The 21,382-nt window shown below is 40.0% G+C and overlaps 1 protein-coding gene across 1 annotated transcript in view; it reads left to right on the top strand.

Moving 5' to 3' along the window:
• gry (trafficking protein particle complex subunit 11 gry) overlaps positions 1–18,848 on the top strand; it is a 52,163-nt gene extending 33,315 nt beyond the window's left edge. The window contains exons 16-19 of the mRNA XM_071583725.1: positions 5,199–5,437; positions 9,252–9,504; positions 13,373–13,666; positions 16,328–18,848. Coding sequence (XP_071439826.1) covers positions 5,199–5,437; positions 9,252–9,504; positions 13,373–13,666; positions 16,328–16,369 — 828 coding nt within the window. The 3' untranslated portion in view covers positions 16,370–18,848. The remainder of the gene's footprint in view (positions 1–5,198; positions 5,438–9,251; positions 9,505–13,372; positions 13,667–16,327) is intronic.
• Positions 18,849–21,382: the final 2,534 nt, after the last annotated feature.

Here is a 21,382-nt window from a genome sequence, read left to right as displayed (position 1 = left end):
AAAACTATCAACAATAATATAATTTATGGGTATATCGGGTCTCTTCTGAAAGAAGATTCCACAGCAGGCCTATATTTCTGCAAGTAACAGTAGAAGAGAATGCATTGGCCGGCCAGAAGCCAGGGAATGGCCGCCTCATGCAAATGCAAGCTGCAAATTTGAAATGAAACCCCTGCTTGTCTTCCATTGATAAAGTCGACAAGCCTTGATGAAGTATCAAGTTCAAAACAGCAGGCTAAATGTGAACTGGAGATCGTGGGAAACTGTTGCTTATTGTTTACTGGAGTATTGCACATTATTAAAAGAATTACTAGCACTGGTGCTGAATGAATCAAGTAATTCTTTTGCTCTACAAAATGTCTGCCATTGCATAGTTGTGATACATTATTTTATAATAGAAAGCCGGTAGAGCTATACTTGACAATGTGCCAATGAAAATGGTAGCCACAAGTGGAACAGCGTGTGTTGTGGGACAACGTTGACCAACCTGAATTGCGAGGGGGGGGGAAAAAATGAATGAATTCCTGGTACTTAATAGGCATTTGGTAAAAGATGGTTTTTTTGGAGTCATTGCGATGAACGAGTTCTAAAATCGCTTCAGTCCCAGAGGTGTGAAATACTGAGTTGATGTTCTGGGAATTCCAAAGAATGAGGCGAAAGCACTTTTGATTTCACACAATTCTCCCTCTCATCGTGACATTGGAAATCTGTAGAGCAGGGACGGTGGAGGAGCCTTGCTTTGCCCACACAACTTCATCGTGTCAGCCAAGGGATCTGAGAGCAATTATTATTGCCTGTTAGACATTGTGAAGGTGAAAGTTTTTGAATACAGTATTATAAGTGCTGGAGTCAAGTTATGATGAGATTGAAGATTCCTGGGGACAGAGAACAATGATGAATATAAAGTACTGTAATCTGAAGTCATTGTGCTTCAATCGGGCTGATTCTTTTAGGGAGGTGAAGTAAGAAAATAGGATATAGGAGAAATCAGAAGAAGACAAAAGTAATTTGAGTTGGAGCGGTTAAAGTGATGGGACTATTTATGAAAAGTCTGGAGTAGAACAGGTTGAAGGGTGATCGGAACGGGTGGAAATGCGTAGGTTTGGAGGCGACCAAGAACTGGAGAAGTGGAAGTGAAGTGAGAGTAAGAATGGGAATGGCTGAGGGAGCAAGGTAAAAGAATTAAATAGTATTGGTGGCATTGATCTGAGAAAAAGGATGGTAAAGTTGTTGACCTATGTTATGTTTTCATATGGATCTTGAACGTTAAAAAAAGAAAGACAAGGAAGGAATAAAAGCTTTTGATGTTTGGGCTTGGGGGAGTCAATGGATGAAGTAAGTAAGTAGGGGTTTTGAAGAGACTGAATGAGGAATGGACACCGATGAACTCTATTGAACAGCGGGAGAAGAACGGGATGGGCAACAGACAAAGAAGGGACTGGTTAATGCAGGTCGTTGAGGAAGGTTCTGTAGAAGATAGAGTTAAGAGAGAACAGGAAATGGTGAACGTGAATGGTAGCTTGAAGAATGGAAAAGAAGTATGAAAGAATGTGAAGGTGGACATGGGATAGGGAATAACTGGAGGATAGGCACGTAAGAGACCTTTGCCAGGAGATTACATATGGTGATAATTTGTTTGTGCGAACTTGTATGTAGATACTGTCATTAGTATGAATGGCAAACGGTTAAGAAATTCAAGGATATGAGTGCTGCTTTTTATATTTTCAACCTAATAATGAAAAGAGTAATTTATTGTTGAAAATGGCTTGATTGTTTTTTGAAGTATTCTTCATGATAATCACTGCACTTTTGCTTATGCTCGGACCAATTTTCATGACACTTTTTCCGCTCCGATTGAGGTACTTCCAAAATGGTTTTTTTTAATGCATCAACGGCTTCTTCAGATGCCAAACAATGTTGGACATGCAATTTTTTCGTGATAAACGGGAATGAAAAGAGGTCGTTTGGTGCTGAATCAGGGCTGTACAGAGGATGACCCATCAATAGGGCGTTTTGGCCAGTCTAATAGGCAGTTGTTGCAGCTGATCTGTGAGAGCCTGCATTGCCATGATGAAGAATGACTGCCGCTTCTTTTCCCGTATTTCACCAGGCACTTCTGGCAAACAAATGCTAATGTAGCATTCAGAATTCACGGTTCTATGTTACTTTATTCTGCTGCAGTATCAATCAGCTGTGATTGAATTGAACAAATGGACAACATGTATTGAATGAGGAAACCTATGCCTTATTTACTGTGTTATTTTCATTTGACCCACTGACACATGATGAAGCAGTTTTCTACACTTGGCCGAATGTCAAGTTTGTTGCTGGGGGTAGGTCATCACCAACCCTTGGTTTAGACACCACAAATGACGCAGGTATGCATGGAAAATGCCAGGTGACTCAGAAAGGTATCAGTTAGATTATATCCTGGTTAGACACAGGTTTAGGAAGTGTGATAAATTTACACAGCTTCCCGGGAGCAGATGCGGACTCTGACCACAATTTAGTTGTTATGAAATGTAGCGTCCATTTCAAAAAGATAAGGCAGGGGCGGCGGGTTAGAAAATGGAATGTAGAAGCATTAAATGGTTTGAAAAGGAAGGAGTACCAAAGGGCAGTAGAGGAAATCATGGAGAATGGTAAAGAGCTAAGTACTATCGAAGAAGAATGGGAAAGTCTCGAGAAAGGGTTATCGAAAGCCACAAAAGACACTATTAGAACCGTTAGCGCTAAAAGGACTAGGAAACCATGGATCACGGATGAGATGATTACAAAGATGGATGAGCGGCGAAAATGGAAGAATGTTAATACAGAATTAGGCAAAATGAAGTACAAAGTATCAAACAATAAATTGAGGCGGGCAACAAATAAAGCAAAAGAAGCATGGTGGAAGACGCAGTGCGAGGATATGGAAAGTCTGCAGAGGAAGGGTGAAATTGGTGCACTGTATAGCAAAGTTATGAAAGTTATGGCGGGTTAGAAAATGGAATGTAGAAGCATTAAATGGTTTGAAAAGGAAGGAGTACCAAAGGGCAGTAGAGGAAATCATGGAGAATGGTAAAGAGCTAAGTACTATCGAAGAAGAATGGGAAAGTCTCGAGAAAGGGTTATCGAAAGCCACAAAAGACACTATTAGAACCGTTAGCGCTAAAAGGACTAGGAAACCATGGATCACGGATGAGATGATTACAAAGATGGATGAGCGGCGAAAATGGAAGAATGTTAATACAGAATTAGGCAAAATGAAGTACAAAGTATCAAACAATAAATTGAGGCGGGCAACAAATAAAGCAAAAGAAGCATGGTGGAAGACGCAGTGCGAGGATATGGAAAGTCTGCAGAGGAAGGGTGAAATTGGTGCACTGTATAGCAAAGTTGAATCTTTATTGGGAAATAAGAAAGGAAGAGCTATGCTAGCAGTTGGAGATAAGGTGGGTAAGATAATACTTGACGCAGGAAAGATCCAAGAGAGATGGAAGGAATATATAGAAGAACTGTATAGTAAAGATTTTCCACCAACAAAGTTAGACATTGAAAAAGAATATGACGTAGAGGAAGACAGCTTAGGTCCAGGCATACTAGGCAATGAGATAGAAAGGGCGTTAAGGGAGATGAAACTAAATAAGGCCATGGGGTGGATAACATTCCCACAGAACTATTGAAATGTTTAGGAAAATGTGGGAGGAAGAGGCTATATGGTCTGATTTGTAGTATTTATGAGGAAGGAATCTGGCCGGAAGACTTTGTGAGATCAGTTTTAGTTCCTATTCCGATAAAGGTAAAGGCAACATCATGTGAGGACTACAGGACAATAAGTTTGATATCCCACGCAGCTAAAGTTGTTCTCAGGATCATAAACAAAAGGATAGAGAGTAGGGCAAATGATTACTTAGGAGATGATCAGTTTGGGTTTAGGAAGGGGAGAGGTACGTGTGATGCCATTGCAGTAATGAGTATATTATCGAGAGAAATATAGAATACAACCTGGAGGTATTTGCCTGTTTCGTAGATTTCGAAAAAGCGTTTGATGGAGTGAATTAGGAAAAACTAATGAGTATTCTGCAGAAAATAGGAATAGATTGGAGGGACAGGAGGCTAATCCGCAACCTGTTCATGTCTCAGACTGCTCAGGTGGGAGTGGGAAATGGGGAATCCGGATGGGCAGTGTTAGGAAGAGGTGTAAGGCAGGGTTGCCCATTATCACCATTGCTGTTCAATCTGTATTCAGAGGAAATGATCAAAGAGGCATGGGAAGAACTGGAGGTAGGAATGAAAGTGGTCGGGGAATTTGTAAAATCAGTTAGGTTTGCTGATGACCAAGCTTTAGTTTGTCAGTCAGCCAAGGGGCTACAAGCATTGCTTAATCAATTGGAAATTCAGTGCGACAGGAATGAGATGAAAATCAATATTAATAGAACAAAGGTAATGCGATTTTCTAGAAAGAAAATGGCTAAGCCAAACATTAAAATAGGAGGGCAAAAACTAGAGCAGGTAGAACAGTTTACGTATCTCTGTAGTGTTTTGAACCAACACGGTCAAAGTAGTAGGGATGTAAGGAGAAGAATTGCGCTAGGCAAAGAGGCTTTCACAAGGAGGAGGGAGTTGATGACGGGGACGTTGAGTAAGGATGTTAAGAAAGGACTCGTAAAAACTTTAATATGGAGCGTAGCCATGCACGGAAACGTGGTCATTGAAGCAGGAGGATAGACGTAGACGGGAGGCTTTTGAAATGTGGGTGTGGAGAAGAATGGAGAAGGTGAAATGGACAGAGAAGAAAACAAGTGAGGAAGTACTTGGTATGGTGGGCGAGGACAGGGGTTTGTTGGGAGAAATCCTATGGAAAGTGGATGAAGGGGGTGTTGACCGGCAGTGGGATGTTGAAGACTGTGATAGAGGGGAGAATGTTGGGCAAACGAGGAAAGGGAAGGAACAGGATAGTGATGTTGGACAGGATGAAGGGAGGAAGAAGGTACTCAGAGTTGAAGAGGGACCCGATGTAGATTTTTTGCTTGGAGTAACAAAATATTTATTTTGGAGCTGTGTCCATCCAAAAACCTGCCTTAACCGGTAGATTACCTAAGAGAAAGTAATTATTATACGTATGGGCATCATCCTCTTGCTCCAATCTGAGCAAAGGGGATGATTTTGCCAAGAGAGATGGCGTTGTAATTGTTTTGTGTCATCCCTCCATCCAGGCGGAGAATGTGAGGGCCTTAGGTGTGGGGGAGGGATTTGTCAAGGGGAACCAGATGTGCGGGCTGGAGCTGGGCCCCAAAGAGGGGGCCACGGAGGCCCTCGTGGTGCGCATTGGCAGTGGCAGTTCTTCTCCCGGGAAGGAGGAACTCCCCTCCTCATCTACAATGGCCACTGGCACGTTTTCCGTATGCTGGGTGCGAGGGGCCAGTCCCACTCGAGGGAAGAAGACTGGTCGAGGGTGAGTACGCTCTCTGCACACCATGGACACACCATGGCTAGGTGTGTCTCTTTGGCTTTCGACTGAAACCGAGGCATTTTTGATATTAGCTTCCCTCAGACCGCTATGAATGATCATCACTCATTGAAGCTTCCTTTGTACTATTATTCATTTTATCCTCATAATAAAACAATTTCTTTACTATTACTAGTGTCTTGTTTTTTGTATTGATTAATGCAAAAGTCGGGTATCCTTTATTGTCCCCTTCAGTGGCGGATCAATATAATAATAATTTAATTGTTCTGTTGGTCAAGTACATGATGCTGAGCATTGTCATTAGAGTAAGGCAAAGAAATAAAATAATTATAATGCACAAAAACGTTACTACACAAAACACAGTATCAAACAGAAAAGTTATTCTTTTTATTATTTGTCAACCAAGAATTGCTCTGTGCAGTAGTAACACTTAAAGGAGTAATAAGCTCTTAAGTTTAATTTGTAAAGGTGTCACAGTGGGCTTATATTTTATGTTCATTGGCAATTTATTGTAAATTACTGAGGGTGTGTGATGTGGGCCTCTCTTAGAAATAGTTTGTGGTTGCTTTTACAGTTGCAAATTCTCCCTTCCACGTTCCAAGTGATCATGAATGGTGGAGTGGCGTGAAAACAAGCATAAATTATTTTTTTGCACAAATTCCATGATCCCTTGGTGAAATACTGTCAAGTGTTCACAAAACTACCTGATACCATTCAAGGAGAGGCACTAAGCTATGAAGAGAGGAGATGTGACATGGATGCCAGCCAGTATGAAGGAGGGAATGAAGAGTATAACCTTAAGATTAATAATGAGGTAATTGTTTGCATTCAAAGGAGAGAAGATTATCTCCAAGTAAGATTTGAAAAAGACATAATGAATCAAGTGGATAAGTTCTGCTGTTTAGATAGTGAGGTCATTGGTAATGGAAGAAGTAAAAAATGGAATGGTGAAGAATGCTTTCTGTCCAAATAAGCAACTAATAATGGCACGTAGCATGAGTGTAGACATTAGTGAATAATTCATAAATATTTAGGCATGGAATTTATTTTCCAAGGACATAAGACTTGAATGATTGGACATCAAGGAGATGATTGGAGGTGAAGGAATTTATGGTAGTACTGAAGAAGGATGAAAATAAAATTAATGAATGGAATAAATGAAGAAATACTAAGAGTGAGTGAAGAGAGAAGCCTATTGAGGGCACTGACAAGAAGGAGAGGAAAGCTTACCAGAGACATCCATGGGAAACATAAAGGGAAAGAATGACATAGGAAAGCCAGGGATCGATTATAAAAAGCAGGTTATGGGAAACGAGAAGCAACGAGGGAAAGAAGCAACCGGAGATTTAAGAGCATTGCTTCAGAGCTACACTCAGATTGATAGCCTGTGTTGATGGCAGCTGTTAAAATATTTTGTGTTTCAGTGTGGAAGCACAAGCATTGGTATAGAAATATTTGTAATGCAGAGTATGAGGGGTGAATTTTATCATGGTATCATAGGATACCCTCCACATACTACAACCTTGACGTGGTGGAAGGGCTTGTGCGTTCCGATGACCCCTAGAGCTGTGCTGGCAGGAGTAATAATATTTGCTGCTGGTAGGGTTACCCATGCCAGATAGGTCAAAGGTTAGGAGCCAGACGAAAGGTAGTCCACGCAGCATCTGTTCCTCAGTGAGGCGGCTGCAATGGCGTCTGACCCTCGTGGGGCGGCCAATAAGTGATGGTGTCACGTTAAAAACACTATTGAGGAAGGCTACGGAAAACCACCTCAATTATCATTCCCAAGATTTAAATGATGGACAATACAGAGATTTTGAGTAGTGGCAACTACGGAGCTCAGCCCAATCGGCCGTGTGTTGTGTCCGGCAGCGGGGGAGGCAAGGCTTCGGGAAGCATGGTGGAAGATGCAGTGCGAGGATATGGAAAGTCTGCAGAGGAAGGGTGAAATCGGTGCGCTGTACAGCAAAGTTAAATCTTTATCGGCAAGTAAGAAAGGGAGATCAACGATAGCAGTTAGAGATAAGGAGGGTAGGATAATAGTTGACACAGGAAAGATCCAAGAGAGATGGAAGGAGTATATACAAGAACTGTATAGTAAAGATTTTCCACCAACAAAGTTAGACATTGAAAAAGTATATGACGTAGAGGAAGACAGCTTAGGTCTAGGCATACTAGACGATGAGATAGAAAGGGCGTTAAGGGAGATGAAACTAAATAAGGCCATAGGGGTTGATAACATTCCTGCGGAACTACTGAAATGTTTAGGAAAATGTGGGAGGAAGAGGTTATATGGGCTGCTTCGTATTATTTATGAGGAAGGAATCTGGCCGGAAGACTTTGTGAGATCAGTTTTAGTTCCTATTCTGAAAAAGTAAAAGTAACATCATGTGAGGACTACAGGACGATAAGTTTGATATCCCACGCAGCTAAAGTTGTTCTCAGGATCATAAACAAAAGGATAGAGAGTAGAGCAAATGAATACTTTGGGGATGATCAGTTTGGGTTTAGGAAGGGGAGAGGTACGTGTGATGCCATTGCAGTAATGAGTATATTAATCGAGACTAATATAGAATACAACCCGGAGGTATTTGCCTGTTTCGTAGATTTCAAAAAAGCGTTTGTTGGAGGGAATTAGGAAAAACTAATGAGTATTCTGCAGAAAATAGGAATAGATTGGAGGGACAGGAGGCTAATCCGCAACCTGTACATGTCTCAGACTGCTCAGGTACGAGTGGGGAACGGGGAGTCTGGATGGGCAGTGTTAGGAAGAGGTGTAAGGCAGGGTTGCCCATTATCACCGTTGCTGTTCAACCTGTATGCAGAGGAAATGATTAAAGAGGCATGGGAAGAACTCGAGGTAGGAATAAAGGTGGGCGGGGAATTTGTAAAATCAGTTAGGTTTGCCGATGACCAAGCTTTAATTTGTCAGTCAGCCAAGGGGCTGCAAGCATTGCTTAGTGAATTGGAAATTCAGTGCGACAGGTATGGGATGAGAATCAATATTAATAAAACAAAGGTTATGCGATTTTCTAGAAAGAAAAAGGTTAAGCTAAACATTAAAATAGGAGGGCAAAAACTAGAGCAGGTAGAACAGTTTACGTATTGACTGAAGTGTTTTGGACCAATCCGGTCAAAGTGGTACGGACGTAAGGAGAAGAATTGCGCTAGGCAAAGAGGCTTTCACAAGGAGGAGGGAGGTGATGACGGGGACGTTGAGTAAGGATGTTAAGAAAGGACTCGTAAAAACTTTAATATGGAGCGTAGCCATGTACGGAAATGTGGTCATTGAAGCAGGAGGATAGACGTAGACTGGAGGCTTTTGAAATGTGGGTGTGGAGAAGAATGGAGAAGGTGAAATGGACAGAGAAGAAAACAAGTGAGGAAGTACTTGGTATGGTGGGCGAGGAGAGGGTTTTGTTGGGAGAAATCCTATGGAAAGTGGATGAAGGGGGTATTGACCGGCAGCGGGATGTTGAAGACTGTAATTGATGGGAGAATGTTAGGCAAATGAGGGAATGGAAGGAACAGGATAGGGATGTTGGACGGAATGAAGTGAGGAAGAAAGTACTCAGAGATGGAGAGTGGGATGTTGTGTTTTGCTGGGGGTCACTAATTGTTGAATTAGGAACTTTGTCCATCCAAAAACCTACCTTAACTGGTAGACTACCTAATAATAATAATAATCATAGGTTACTCTTATGGTGTAATGCAGCTCCAAGCCAGCGTATATTATATGATGAAGGGTAAGTTCATTGATTTGGATGGAGTTTTACCGCTATTCTTTTCCAATTTGCAGTCCTGCTGGGGATGGGAGCCAAGAGGAGTCATCAACTTCGTCTCGGTTGGTCCCAACGGAGACGTCTGTGCCCTTACCCCGTGTGAGGGTTGACTGGACCCCACTTCTCATTGAGGCTGAGCTGCCAGCGCATGGGTGGATGCGCACAGCTATGCCCGTGTTGTATCGAATCCACAACTGCACTCATGGACTGCTGAGACTCCAATTGTCTATGGAAGCCAGTGATGCCTTCATGTTTGCCGGGCACATTCAGGTGGGGGAATTGACAAAGTCACCAGTGCCGTGGAACCTTGCTTAACAGTCATAATTCATTCCAGAATCTTGCTCGTAAGGCAAGCACTCTTCGAGCAAAACAGTTTTTACCCCATAACTTCATGTACTACCTTGATCAAAAAGTTCCCGGAATAACCACCGTGTGGCGCTCCCATCGTTCCGATTTGAGTTCTGTTTTTTTTGTTAAATTGGTACATCTGTTGTTGATATTCCCTTTAAATCTTAGTGTCATAACTTGACATTTGCAAAAGTTACGGTCGGTTTTCGGTATGTCCATCAGTGCTTCCTGCGATTTTTCCATTACTTCCTCTCGGCTGCTAAAACGCGTTCCCCGTAATGGTTTTTTAACTCGATTGAACAGAAAGAAGTCACAGGGAGCCAAATCAGGTGAATTCGGTGGCTGTTGGATGGTATTTGTTGCATTTTTCGTCAAAAAATTACGAATAATGATAGCACTGTGCGACGGTGCGTTATCATGGTGCAAAATCCACGAGTTTTCTGCCTACATTTCTGGTCTCTTTCGGCGAATTGCTTCACGCAAACGTCTCATAACGCCCAAATAATACTCTTTGTTTACTGTCTGGCCTTCTGGCAAAAATTCATGATGCACTACACCGTTGTAATCCATGAAAACCGTCAGCATTGCCTTCTTTTTTGACTGAAAACGACGTGGTTTTTTTGGTCTCGGCTCATTTGGTGAACGCCATTCACTTGCCTGATGTCTGGATTGCGTGTCGTACTCATAAACCCACGTCTCGTCTCCAGTAATGATCCTTTTGATGAATGTGGGATCGGATTCAGCCTCGCAAATCATGTCTTTTGCGACGTCAACACGGTCTCTTTTTTGCATGAAATTGAGGTCTTTTGGCACCAGCTTTGCTGCTACACGACGGAAACCCAAATCATTAACCACAATGTCTTGGGCGGATCCATAGGCAATGTTCAAGTCCTCCGCTATTTCTCTGATGGTTAATTTGCGGTTATTGACCAACATTTCTTTTACTTTATCAATTTTTTCACCGACTTTCGATGTCGATGGTCTGCCACTGCGTTCATCATCTTCGATTGACTCACGACCACTTCTGAACCGCTCGTGCCGCTGGTAAACGACCGTTTTTTTTAGAGAATCGTTGCCGAAACACTTTTCCAACATTTCCAACGTCCGTGCGCCACTAAATCCGTTTTTTACGCAAAATTTAATACAAGTTCGTTGTTGCAAATTTAAATCCATTTCTGAAATTGTAAAAAATCGCCAACACACACAGAGATAGATGTACTCTTGGCTACGTAACTTTTGCAAATGTCAAGTTATGACACTAAGATTTAAAGGGAATATCAACAACAGATGTACCAATTTAACAAAAAAACAGAACTCAAATCGGAACGATGGGAGCGCCACACGGTGGTTATTCCGGGAACTTTTTGTTCAAGGTAGTATATTACAATAATGCACTCGATGTCGAAAATAATAAATTATGTCTGAGGTTTATCAAAAGGAAATTATGTATAAATTGTTGAGGATCATCGTCATCCCTTTTTCTATCATGGAATCAACCAACCTGCTATAAGAATTGTCCCTTGTTGCTCCAGAAGATTGCTGCGAATATTTTTTCAAAGGAAGACTAAACACCACATGTATCCAATCAGTAAAAGGTCACGTGTCACCCAAGCTTTGTTGTTGGACCTCCACATCACATTTCACCAGCTCTTTTGGACTAGACTCCTTTTGAAGGCTGGTGTAGTTTCTGAATGGTAAATAAATGGGTTTAATGTTCAAATCCCCACTTGCATTGGCATGAAATAGCAGCATGAGATGGGATTTCAATAGCTTTAAATGGCTTCTGGCTAGGCAGTGTATTCTCCTCTGCTGTCACATAGGTTTGCATCGGCCTCCATCTCTTTTCAGAAGAGATGCATCTTTTCGCAGTTAAAAATCTGTTTCCGCATCAAACTGACAGAATCTACAAGCTTCTTGAAGTCTCCAATGAAGCTCTCTGCTGCCTTTGAGTTGGAGCTCACTGCTTCACCATACCCCATGATGCTGTCGACGCCCGTTCTTCTCCAAACTATGAACCGGTTAAATGCTTCCCATAAATACTTCTTCTTTGGCCAATGGTGATCCTGGCATTTTCTTAACGGGGTCAGCGAAAATCACATTCATCTTCTCAAAAATGATGTTCTCGTAAATAGCATTGCCTTTCATTTCGTCAAGCCAAATGAGAAGCAACCTTTCAGCATCGTTGAAAATACGTAACCAATGTATAGATATTCTTGTCACTCGCTCCCTTTGAAGCTTCGTTCTCCTTCATCTTGCCTTTGTTCTTGGAGAGAGTGCAAATCGTTAATGCAGACCATTGTGCCATCAGGCTGGATCAGCCATATTCACTCCTCATTCTCACATTTAAGATTATACTTTTCGATTGTATGGTTATTTTTATTCTCGCATGGCGGTCTTTTTTTGGCCTTTTCTCTGGGGACTAAAAAATTGATCGATAAGTCTGCACTCAGTTTTGGAAAAAAGTGTAATGACAAGTGCCTCCAAGATGCTAGCAGAGGGAGTGTTGGAAGCAGCCTGATTTGACAGGTGCGCTATCTGCAACTTCCCTCTTCTCGTCACTATTTATGGAAACTTGGCTCATTAACTGGGTGATTTTTTCCACAATATATTTTGCTCGTTATGCAAATTACTCTGTATGTGAGGTGCTCGTTAAGCGAGGTTCCACTGCATGTTACATTTAATGTTGAATGGATTAACTGCAGTAGATGTAATGTCATGCTTGCCGCAGTGCATATCATGTGATTCATCGCAAGGGGGCCGGGTGGTGGGTGATTTTAAAAAACTCTTCCCTTTTTAGAAGGGATGTGAAGAACGTTCAATTTTAATCCCCGGTTCATTAAATATTGAATCCAAGCCCTAATTTTCATCAAATTTTGACTCAAATTATTTTTATCATTGTTCAATAATGTTGTAGAGGCTATGTCCTCCTGGATGGTTGATAAGACTCAACAAAGTGCAGTGACCTAATGTACTGACCTGGGCAATTAATCGAATATAATTAATCCAAATAAGCCAATGATTGAAATCAAAACTGTTGACTGGGCTCCACTAGTCCCGACTCCTAATGTCCCATTTCTAGGTTACCGTGATTCCTGGTGAAGGCAATTGACTTTTGCTCTGTGGAATTCCTGCATTTTAGTGCATCACAGTGAATGACTCTGTGACTGTCATGTCATCTCTCCCAGTTCTTTCAATTGTTTGTATCAATAAAAAATTTTCATATATATTTATTGTTGTGAGTTGGCAGATTGGGAGATACTCATTGAAGTCATCCCTGTGGCCTTTTTGAATAATTTTGTCTCAAGTGCTCCATAATTGAACTTGCTCATCAAAATAATTTGTGAATTCCAAGTGACATCTATGATGCAAAAACTTTTTAGAGGTGCGTTGGGAAGTGTTCACCTGTGATGCTCGAGAGGAAAAGTACCTGCTGTCAAATTAGTGATCACTGTAGTATTACACTAACCAATACCACACATGTAACAATGTGTGTTAATTGTAGTCTGCCAGAGAATATGTCTATTTGTCATGATTTCTTGTCATAAATGACAATATTTTTACCAAAAATGAAAATGCTCCAAACATTTTGTATGTTCTTAATTTCATACAATCCATCTTGTATGAGCAGACAAGGACCTATTCATACTCACGACACACATGAAGTCTTTGAAAGGTTAATAGTTCTTCTGGCGGCCGTTATATCCTGATTGCCACCTTTTATGGTGATGGGGACATTGGTATCATTTGATGGATATTCTCATTGTGCCCCGTCTCTCCCTTCCTCTTCCAGACACCATTGTGCATATTGCCCCACTCGGTGGACACCTTCACATTCAACCTGTACCCGCTCCTGTCGGGCCTCGTGGCTCTCCCCCGCCTCCGTCTGTCCGTCCAAGGAGGGAGGGGTGGGGGAGGTGAAGACGAGGGCGGTGGGGAAGGCAGTCGCCAAGGTGATGGAGATGGAACAGAGTTTGTTCAGATGGGCGGAGATGGCTTTGCGCAGTGGAGAGACGGCCACTCCACGCGGCAGAGTCATTTGAGAGACCTCCTCGAGAGGTCACTGCCCACGCATGTTTACATTATGGTGGGTATATTAAAGCCAGTCTTTCAGGTCATTTCCCAGGCCATTGGCCATTTTGATGGAAACAATTGACATTTTTTCAGCAGGTTAAATTTAATAGATGAACCTGAATTTTACTATGGCTCTGTGATTCAGTCTCCAGAATAATGGAAAAGTGATTTAAACTTCTATGGTATCTATAATGCTTCTGTGCTATGGTAGGAACTTTGTGTATATTACAGGATAAAATGCCATGAATGGTGTTTTTGAAGTAGGGAGTATTTTTAAGGGTTGCATGTTTTTATATTTCTTCATGAAATACCAGAACTATGTCCTTTTAGGATTTTTTATTTTAATTTAAGACCAATAATGTGCATGTGGTAGGTTATTTTTTATGGACACAAGACTAAACAATGGTACAACAATAATTCCCCTGGCTCTCCCACAATATGTAGTCTGACATCCGACGCTACATTAAGCCTCTCGTCAGTTGAACTTCCTGCCTCCTTTCATTCTGTTCAACATCTATTGTATAAATCATATTTATGTGCCACATTTGCTGGTGTATAATATTAACTTTTTCCCCCTCAAAATGTTGCATATTATTTGCAGGTAAGCAAAATTAAAAGATTAAATTTGTGCCATAATCTTCTGGTTTTTTTGAAATTTGTTGTCTCAGGCGTAACTTTGTGGAATTTGCATAACATATTGAAATGTGATGAAATAATTGACTTTGTAATTCCACACACTTTATTTAAAAACACGTTTATTCAAAAACACAAACTTTATCTTCTGGTTTTTATTAGAACTTTGTGGTCAGCTCACATCTTAGTATGTTTTTTCTTCCCCAGTATCAAGTGGCCACTCGGCTATTAATGTGTGCTCATGTAGTCTTCGGGTTTTAATCCCCTGGTGGCTTATTTTGGAACTATTTGATGCTATTTATTTTATCCTTATCAGCCTAGAAGCTTTCCACATTGTTTTTATGAAAGTTCAAATTGTTTTTGAGAGATATTTTTTTTCTTTCGTAACATTTATTGTTACTCCTTACGCAATCATGGTTGCATAGAATAGAAGCAAAAAGAGCAAAAATGATGTTTGAACTAGGTTTTTGTAGGTTTGAATCCTGGTCAGGGCAACTGATTTTTGTGCTTCGGAAAAAATATCAATAATATATATGGAAAAAAGTCAATTGTGAAGCAAGTTTTTTCGGCAATATCTTTGCTCGTTATGTCAATTACTTGCTGTGTGAGGTGTTTGTTAAGTGAGGTTCCACTGTGTATAAATAGTAGTGGGAGCATTCAAATATTGCAATATGCAAATTTTCCTTGGGAAAATGCAATTATAATGTGAGTATTTGATTATTAAATACTGTGAACTTCTTCTCGTATTCCGTCATAGAGTCAGTTTGTTGTGATGTGAGCCCATCATAAATTGAGGTGTCCCTCGACAATGATGTCTCTTGTACAGCAACAAAAGCATTTCCTTATCGGTTATCACATACATTATCAAGCAACAAATTGGGAAGAAAATGATGCCAATGCATCCAGAAGTTCCTTGAAAAGAATTGCAGTGATGTCAGAGAAATTGAAAAGGATTCATGTGAACAATTTTAATGGTTAAAATTTCTATTTAACAAGCATTTAGAATCTTAATTTTTTGAGAAAAAGTGGCTGTGTTTGCTCAATACCTGAAGCATTGGGGCTATCCAAATGCTAAGCATCAAGGCTCCGATTAATATGCTATTACATAGGAATGATTAGAAAGCAAAAAAATAGTTAGGAATGCCTATAAAAAGAAAACTAGTGTTGTCATTAAATTGAAAAAGTCTCCATTGTTTCTGATTCGATTGAGTATGAATTATCCAATGAAGGGTAAGACACTGGGGTAAAACTAAAATTGATGAATAATCCTTATATCTTGAATTTCTGGGTCATCATGTTATTACTTTCAGTTGTATCAAGCTTCACAAATATTCTATAGTGAACTAGTTAGTTATTTATTTAGCATTTCTTCAACTCAGTTATTCATCCCCTTTCACTTTGTAATGTGTCACACAGTTGATTTTACCATTACTTTTATGCATGCATTTTTATCGTGTACCATTATACAGCACATGGAAAAGTGAATATGATATAAAATTGTTTTTGGTTATTATTTGAGTAAGTTCTTTAGGAACGATTGTTTCCTGCTGATATTTCTGCTCTAACAAGTATCAATTATCAATATATTGATTTTGGCTGGATTTAATCTAGTATAAGGTTGTCTTATGAATCGACACAAACTTTCTCCCCCCATCTGCTTAAACTTTCCATTACTCACCAAGCATTTCATTTGGTGATTCAATTTGGAAGGAGGCAGTTGGACATTTCATCAAATGGTTTGTGTCTTAGTTTTTTGTCATGTAATTTTGTGTCCAAATTCATGTGTAAAATGACACTCAATTAGTGTATCTGTGGTCGTGTGTGCAAATAGCATTCAATTTTTGTCATTCATTCATTCTTCATAGTCTTTATTTTCATGAGAGTCCAAAGCGGCATGTTGGTTCCACTTGTGGAAATGGTGGACATATATTTTGATGATTGTTTCTCTGTACTGAGATATCCTGCACGTTGAAGTGCAGTTGGCCACTGCTCCATGGAAAACTTGCCTAGTAACACTTACTTTACTCTTCCATTACTCAAGCCCCAAGCCAAAGGAAAGGCAGCATCCTTGCCATCATCTTGAGCCAGTGAAGTCTTTGGATGCCTTCAATCATCCTCCGAAACATTTTCTAGCCCGGCGAAACAAGAAGTATGCATAGCAGGAATTGTTTCCACGTTTGTATATATGTAAACCTCTCTCTGTTGTTACTCAGGTGGACACATTTGTGATAAGTCGAATATCGAATTGATTTTGGGTGACTGCGAGTATTGTGGGCGACATAAGTGTGTGTGGGCACATGTACATTAGTGGGATTATCTCAATGCCACAGGCTCCTTGGTGATGCGAGTGTGGAATGGTGATTTTTTTGGGCCCCTGGACGAGGAGAGTGCTGGAAGTCCTTCAGTGGCCATTGAAGGAAGGTGCATTTCCCTGGCTGACTCTTGCAAGCCCCAGTCATGTGAATGCCCGTTTTATTTGGCCACGTTTTGATGATGCCACTGCTGCCGGAGTTATAACTACATATCTAGAAAACTTGGGTGCGAGGAAATTAATAATAATGGTGAAATCCTTCGTTGTCCTTGTAGAGGTGATATAATCCTCATTGTTGACAAATATTCCATTTTTAGGTGGTTGAAATAAAGTACTAAGCCCCCCTCTGGTGGTTCAGCCCTTGGGAAAAATGACGTCGAGCCATGAGGGGATTGTGTCTGAAACTATAAAAGCACATGAGGGCCATCAGGAGTACCCACCAAATAAAAAAATGAATGCTCTTCTTTAATTGCATTTTCGAAAAAGTAAGCATGTTTATGATGGAGATGCATATTAGTGTATTGTGAACTCTGTTTAATGTGCAAATATTTTACAGAATGTCACAGTTTTTATTTTATTTGCGGCAATGGTATCTATTCAATGGCATCAAATGCATAGTTGGGCATCCAACAGTACCAGTCAACGCATTCAGTGAATGCCATTGGCGTGTCCTTGTATTTGTGGCTGTCACCACGTGACTGGCATTAGACTCCAAAGATGAAGTCTCTTTGTGGTTGGTCACTCATAAGAAATCATTTTGTCAATGAATATGGATCTAATGGCTGAAGCAAATAATTAAAGCTAAAACATTTTGTAAATTACAGAATGTGAGCACCGTGTTTACTTGTGTAATTTTCACACTTTTTATATCTAAATGCTATTATATGTGTGAAAGATAGATTGCAAAATTGTGACAGATGGTTTTTCAGAAGGAAATAATTTGAGGTTGAACTTTGAACAAAGGAAGAAGGGTTGTTGGATACAATAAATTGAAGCAGACAAATCCCAGAAAAAATATTAAGTTCAGATTGAATGCAACGAAAAGATGTGTGAGAATGTTCGTGCATTCCATTTGAGGGAGTGTTTATTTTCATTAATTTCTTCCTTCACCCCTTTAAGTACTTGCTGGGAGTTTCAGTTTGTCATGACTGATAGGCTTTTTAAAAAGTATTTTTCAAATATTTTATCGCCATTACCATGATGACAAGAGTGTCACCTCTCCAAGGTACTGAAGGATTTGGGGCCAAGGAAAGGAAACGATTGACTCTGACGTTTGTTCACCAGGAAAGTTTTCTCCGAGGCATTCATTGCAATGTCACACGGGTTACGAGTTCGAATAAGTCTTTGAGCGCACTCAGTGAATAAAGTATTGTTGTACATGCGTTAGATGCCCATGCATCTGTCAAAACAAACGTGATAAATAAAAAGTTGGGGTATATAAGTCATGTGAACATAAATACTTTTTACTTGGTAATCTTAACTTAAAGCTGGGGTTGCATAGTTTGCAGTGATGCAAAACACACCATTAAATTTGGCACCCAGAAATTGGAATATTTCATGAGGCTCCTAGGAAATAAGGAATACAGTATGGAGGGATCCTTGATTTGTTAGGGAAGAGGTTGAGCAGGTCCACTGATGATGGAGTGAGCACATGAGCCTGGTTGTTACTTCTGAAGTGCACCCCAAGTCATTCTGCTTTCAACTCCACAACACCTTGAGAAGTAAAAGCCAAGGATTTCTTTTTCAATCTTGTTAAAAACGGAAGGTCTGCTGCAAAACCTTGCCCACACTTCTGATTTAGGTATTTAATTCCAAATAATGCATTAATTGAGTCAAGAAATGTGTAATTTTATGATAGTTCTTAATTTTCTGTTTGTCTGTGTTTTAATGTCCTAGTTGGCTTGTTATGAGGAAGAATTGGAAAGAGTTGGCTGATATCCAGTTGTCACTGTAATTATATCTTTTTGGACGTGCATACAAGACAGGGGGCCCATAGAATGCAAAAGACAAAATGACTGACTCTTGACACTCAAATTGTACCAGTGCTTGTGGCTCATACATTTGTGCTCCATGATTTTTTTGTGATGAATGAGGAGAGAATTAGCAAGAAAGTGAAACATTGATTTGTAACTGCATGCATAAATCACTTGTATTTGATTTGTTGAAAGATGCTCATGTCATAGTAATGGTTATATTTTTTGTAGTGAAATAATGTGCAAATTTTATTGTTATGGATGAATAATTATTACAATGAAAAATTATCCTGAAAACATTGATTGTAATTTATTATTCCTTAAGCATCAATTAGTATTCTATACGCTATTTTATTGATGTATAGTTTTCTGTGGTAATAACAATTGGGTTTTGGAGAAGAGATAAGGGTCAACAGTTGTTAAGTTCTGTTATAACTGCAACTAGCCCTTAAGTTATGAATGCAAAACAAGTATTTTCTTTTTAACTCTCTGTAAATCATTCCAAGAATATGATTATTACTCTAATATTGAGTTAATTCTAGCAGTCATAACTCAAATGACCTAGGTGTCATCTTTGACTCTTAACTTCTCTTTTGTGGACCTATCCCAAGTATTTCCAAGTAGCTAGTTGCTGATGGTCTTAATTTATTAATACAGATTTCTTTGCATCTCTCCCCACTTTTTTCTCTGCCTGTGCTTCATTTGTCCTTGAATACTGTTCCCAAATTTGGGCCAATGCTACCTGGCCACTTCTCTAAAACTACACTATACCTGACTGCCTGATGAATTTTTTTCTCTCTTATCAGTTACTGTCATTTACCCTTCCATGACTTCTCTCTAGATTATATCACGTCTTCTCTCGGCCTCCCTTACTGATCAGCATTCCATGTTTCATATAAAGCTTTTTAAAGAAATCATCAATGGTAATAATAGACCATCTGAACTTATTTGGGGGGGGAGGGGGTCAGGATGGTGCGGTGGCTAACGTACTAGCTTCCCACTGAGAGGACCCGGGTTCAAATCCTGGAGGAGACAAATATTTTTCAGTGGTATCCCTATTTCAGGTGGTTTTTGGAGAGCACTTCAAGTGAGTATGACGTCTGTCGGATGGGATGTCAAACTGCAAACCCCCTGGGCCTTTTCAACAAGAGTAGGCCAATGCTGGGGTTTCTCTCCACCCTTCCTTTCCTGTCCATCCCTAATAGTACAAATGACCTTAGCTGTCTCCTACCATAAAAACTACTACAACTGAACTTCTTTGAGTGGTTTTGCTTGCAACACAGTTGAATGACCTCTTTAATCGTGCCACTCTTCACCTCCCAGTCACAAAATGCACTTAAATATTTAGACTTCCATCAATATGCAATGATGAAACACCTCCCTGATTTCACATTTTCCAAACTCATATGCCTATATTCTTGCCTTGTTCTTTATACCTCTTAATTTTCTTTGGGCCTCCTCCTTTACTACTCAATTTGTCTCCATTTATTTAAACCATTCTTCATTTATTATTTGCTGGTAATGTTAATATTTACGTGTTAAGTTTTTATTGGCATCATTTGTTTTCTTTGTTATTTGTCTAATGTAATTGGAGTGATGCTGATTTTGGACTAAATAAATAAAAAACATTCTATCTGTGAAATCAGTGCAGAATAAAAATTAAAATTTATAATAATCATTCAAGGAATAAGTATCTGCGAGTTTAGTTAATCCCAAGCATTGTCTTTGATATTTATATAATGATATCTATTATTATTATTAGGCAATCTGCTGGTTTAGGCAGGTTTTGGATGGACAACAACATGCCTTGCCGTTTTTTCAAGCGGCTTTATTTTTCAGAGGTCGCCTAGTTGGGCTTATGCTCTGTGTCACAATATTTAGTTCCTCTATCTTCCTGGAGCACCACCAGCATCGTTTATTGCCCTCTTTTTATTTATTTAATTATTTTTTTCGTATTGTTTAGGAGTGTAGCATTATTTTGTCTCTTATATTTGTCATAGGGGCCTATTTTATTTTGTTTGGTGTATGCCATAGCCCCATTAGTGTTTTCTTTTAATTTATCAAAGTATATTTTCTTTGTCAGTAAGAAGTCTGAAGGTTTTTCTGTGTTTGTTTTTTGGTATACCATCTCGTTTTCTTCCCAGGGGGGGGGGGGGGGGGGAGACCAAAAGCCAGCCTCAGGGTCTTCGTTTCTGTACTACTTAATTTATCCATCAGGGATCTACTGACTAGTCCCATCCACGCAGGTGCTGCGTTGGTCAATACTGGTCTTATTACTGTCGAGTATATTAGTATTTCTGTGTCTTTAGGGGTGGCGTTTTGTCTGAGAATCGGTGCCAATTGCGACCTTATAGCGGCTGCCTTATCTCGTATCTGTTTAATATGTATTTTGAAGTTCAGTCTGTCATCTATGTCCACTCCTAAATATTTGATGCTTTTACTCCATTCAATAGGTTGTTGCCCAATCCTGATGCATTTGCAAGATATTTTAGGTGGTCTTGGGTGGGCGAAGAGTATTGCTTTGGTTTTTTTTTGTGTTTATCTGCAATTTCAACTTTCTCTACCATGATGTTATCTCGTCCAATGCATCTTGTGCTCTTTCTTTGACTGAGTGGATATTTTTCCCTTTCACCAGGATTGCGGTATCATCAGCGTAGAGCGCAGTTATACTTCGCCAGTCATTTCTGTGCTTTGGAATGACGGCTGTGTTAATGTTAAATAGCAGTGGACCTAATATGGATCCTTGTGGGACACCAGCTTTGGCAGTTGTACTGTCGCTTATTTCTTCTCCCCATTTAACCTTAAATGTCCT

This window comes from Hetaerina americana, unplaced genomic scaffold (genome assembly GCF_022747635.1).
Source record: "Hetaerina americana unplaced genomic scaffold, ioHetAmer1.1.p SCAF_148, whole genome shotgun sequence".
NCBI classification, from domain to species: domain Eukaryota; kingdom Metazoa; phylum Arthropoda; class Insecta; order Odonata; family Calopterygidae; genus Hetaerina; species Hetaerina americana.
This window is presented reverse-complemented; position numbering and strand designations above follow the sequence as displayed.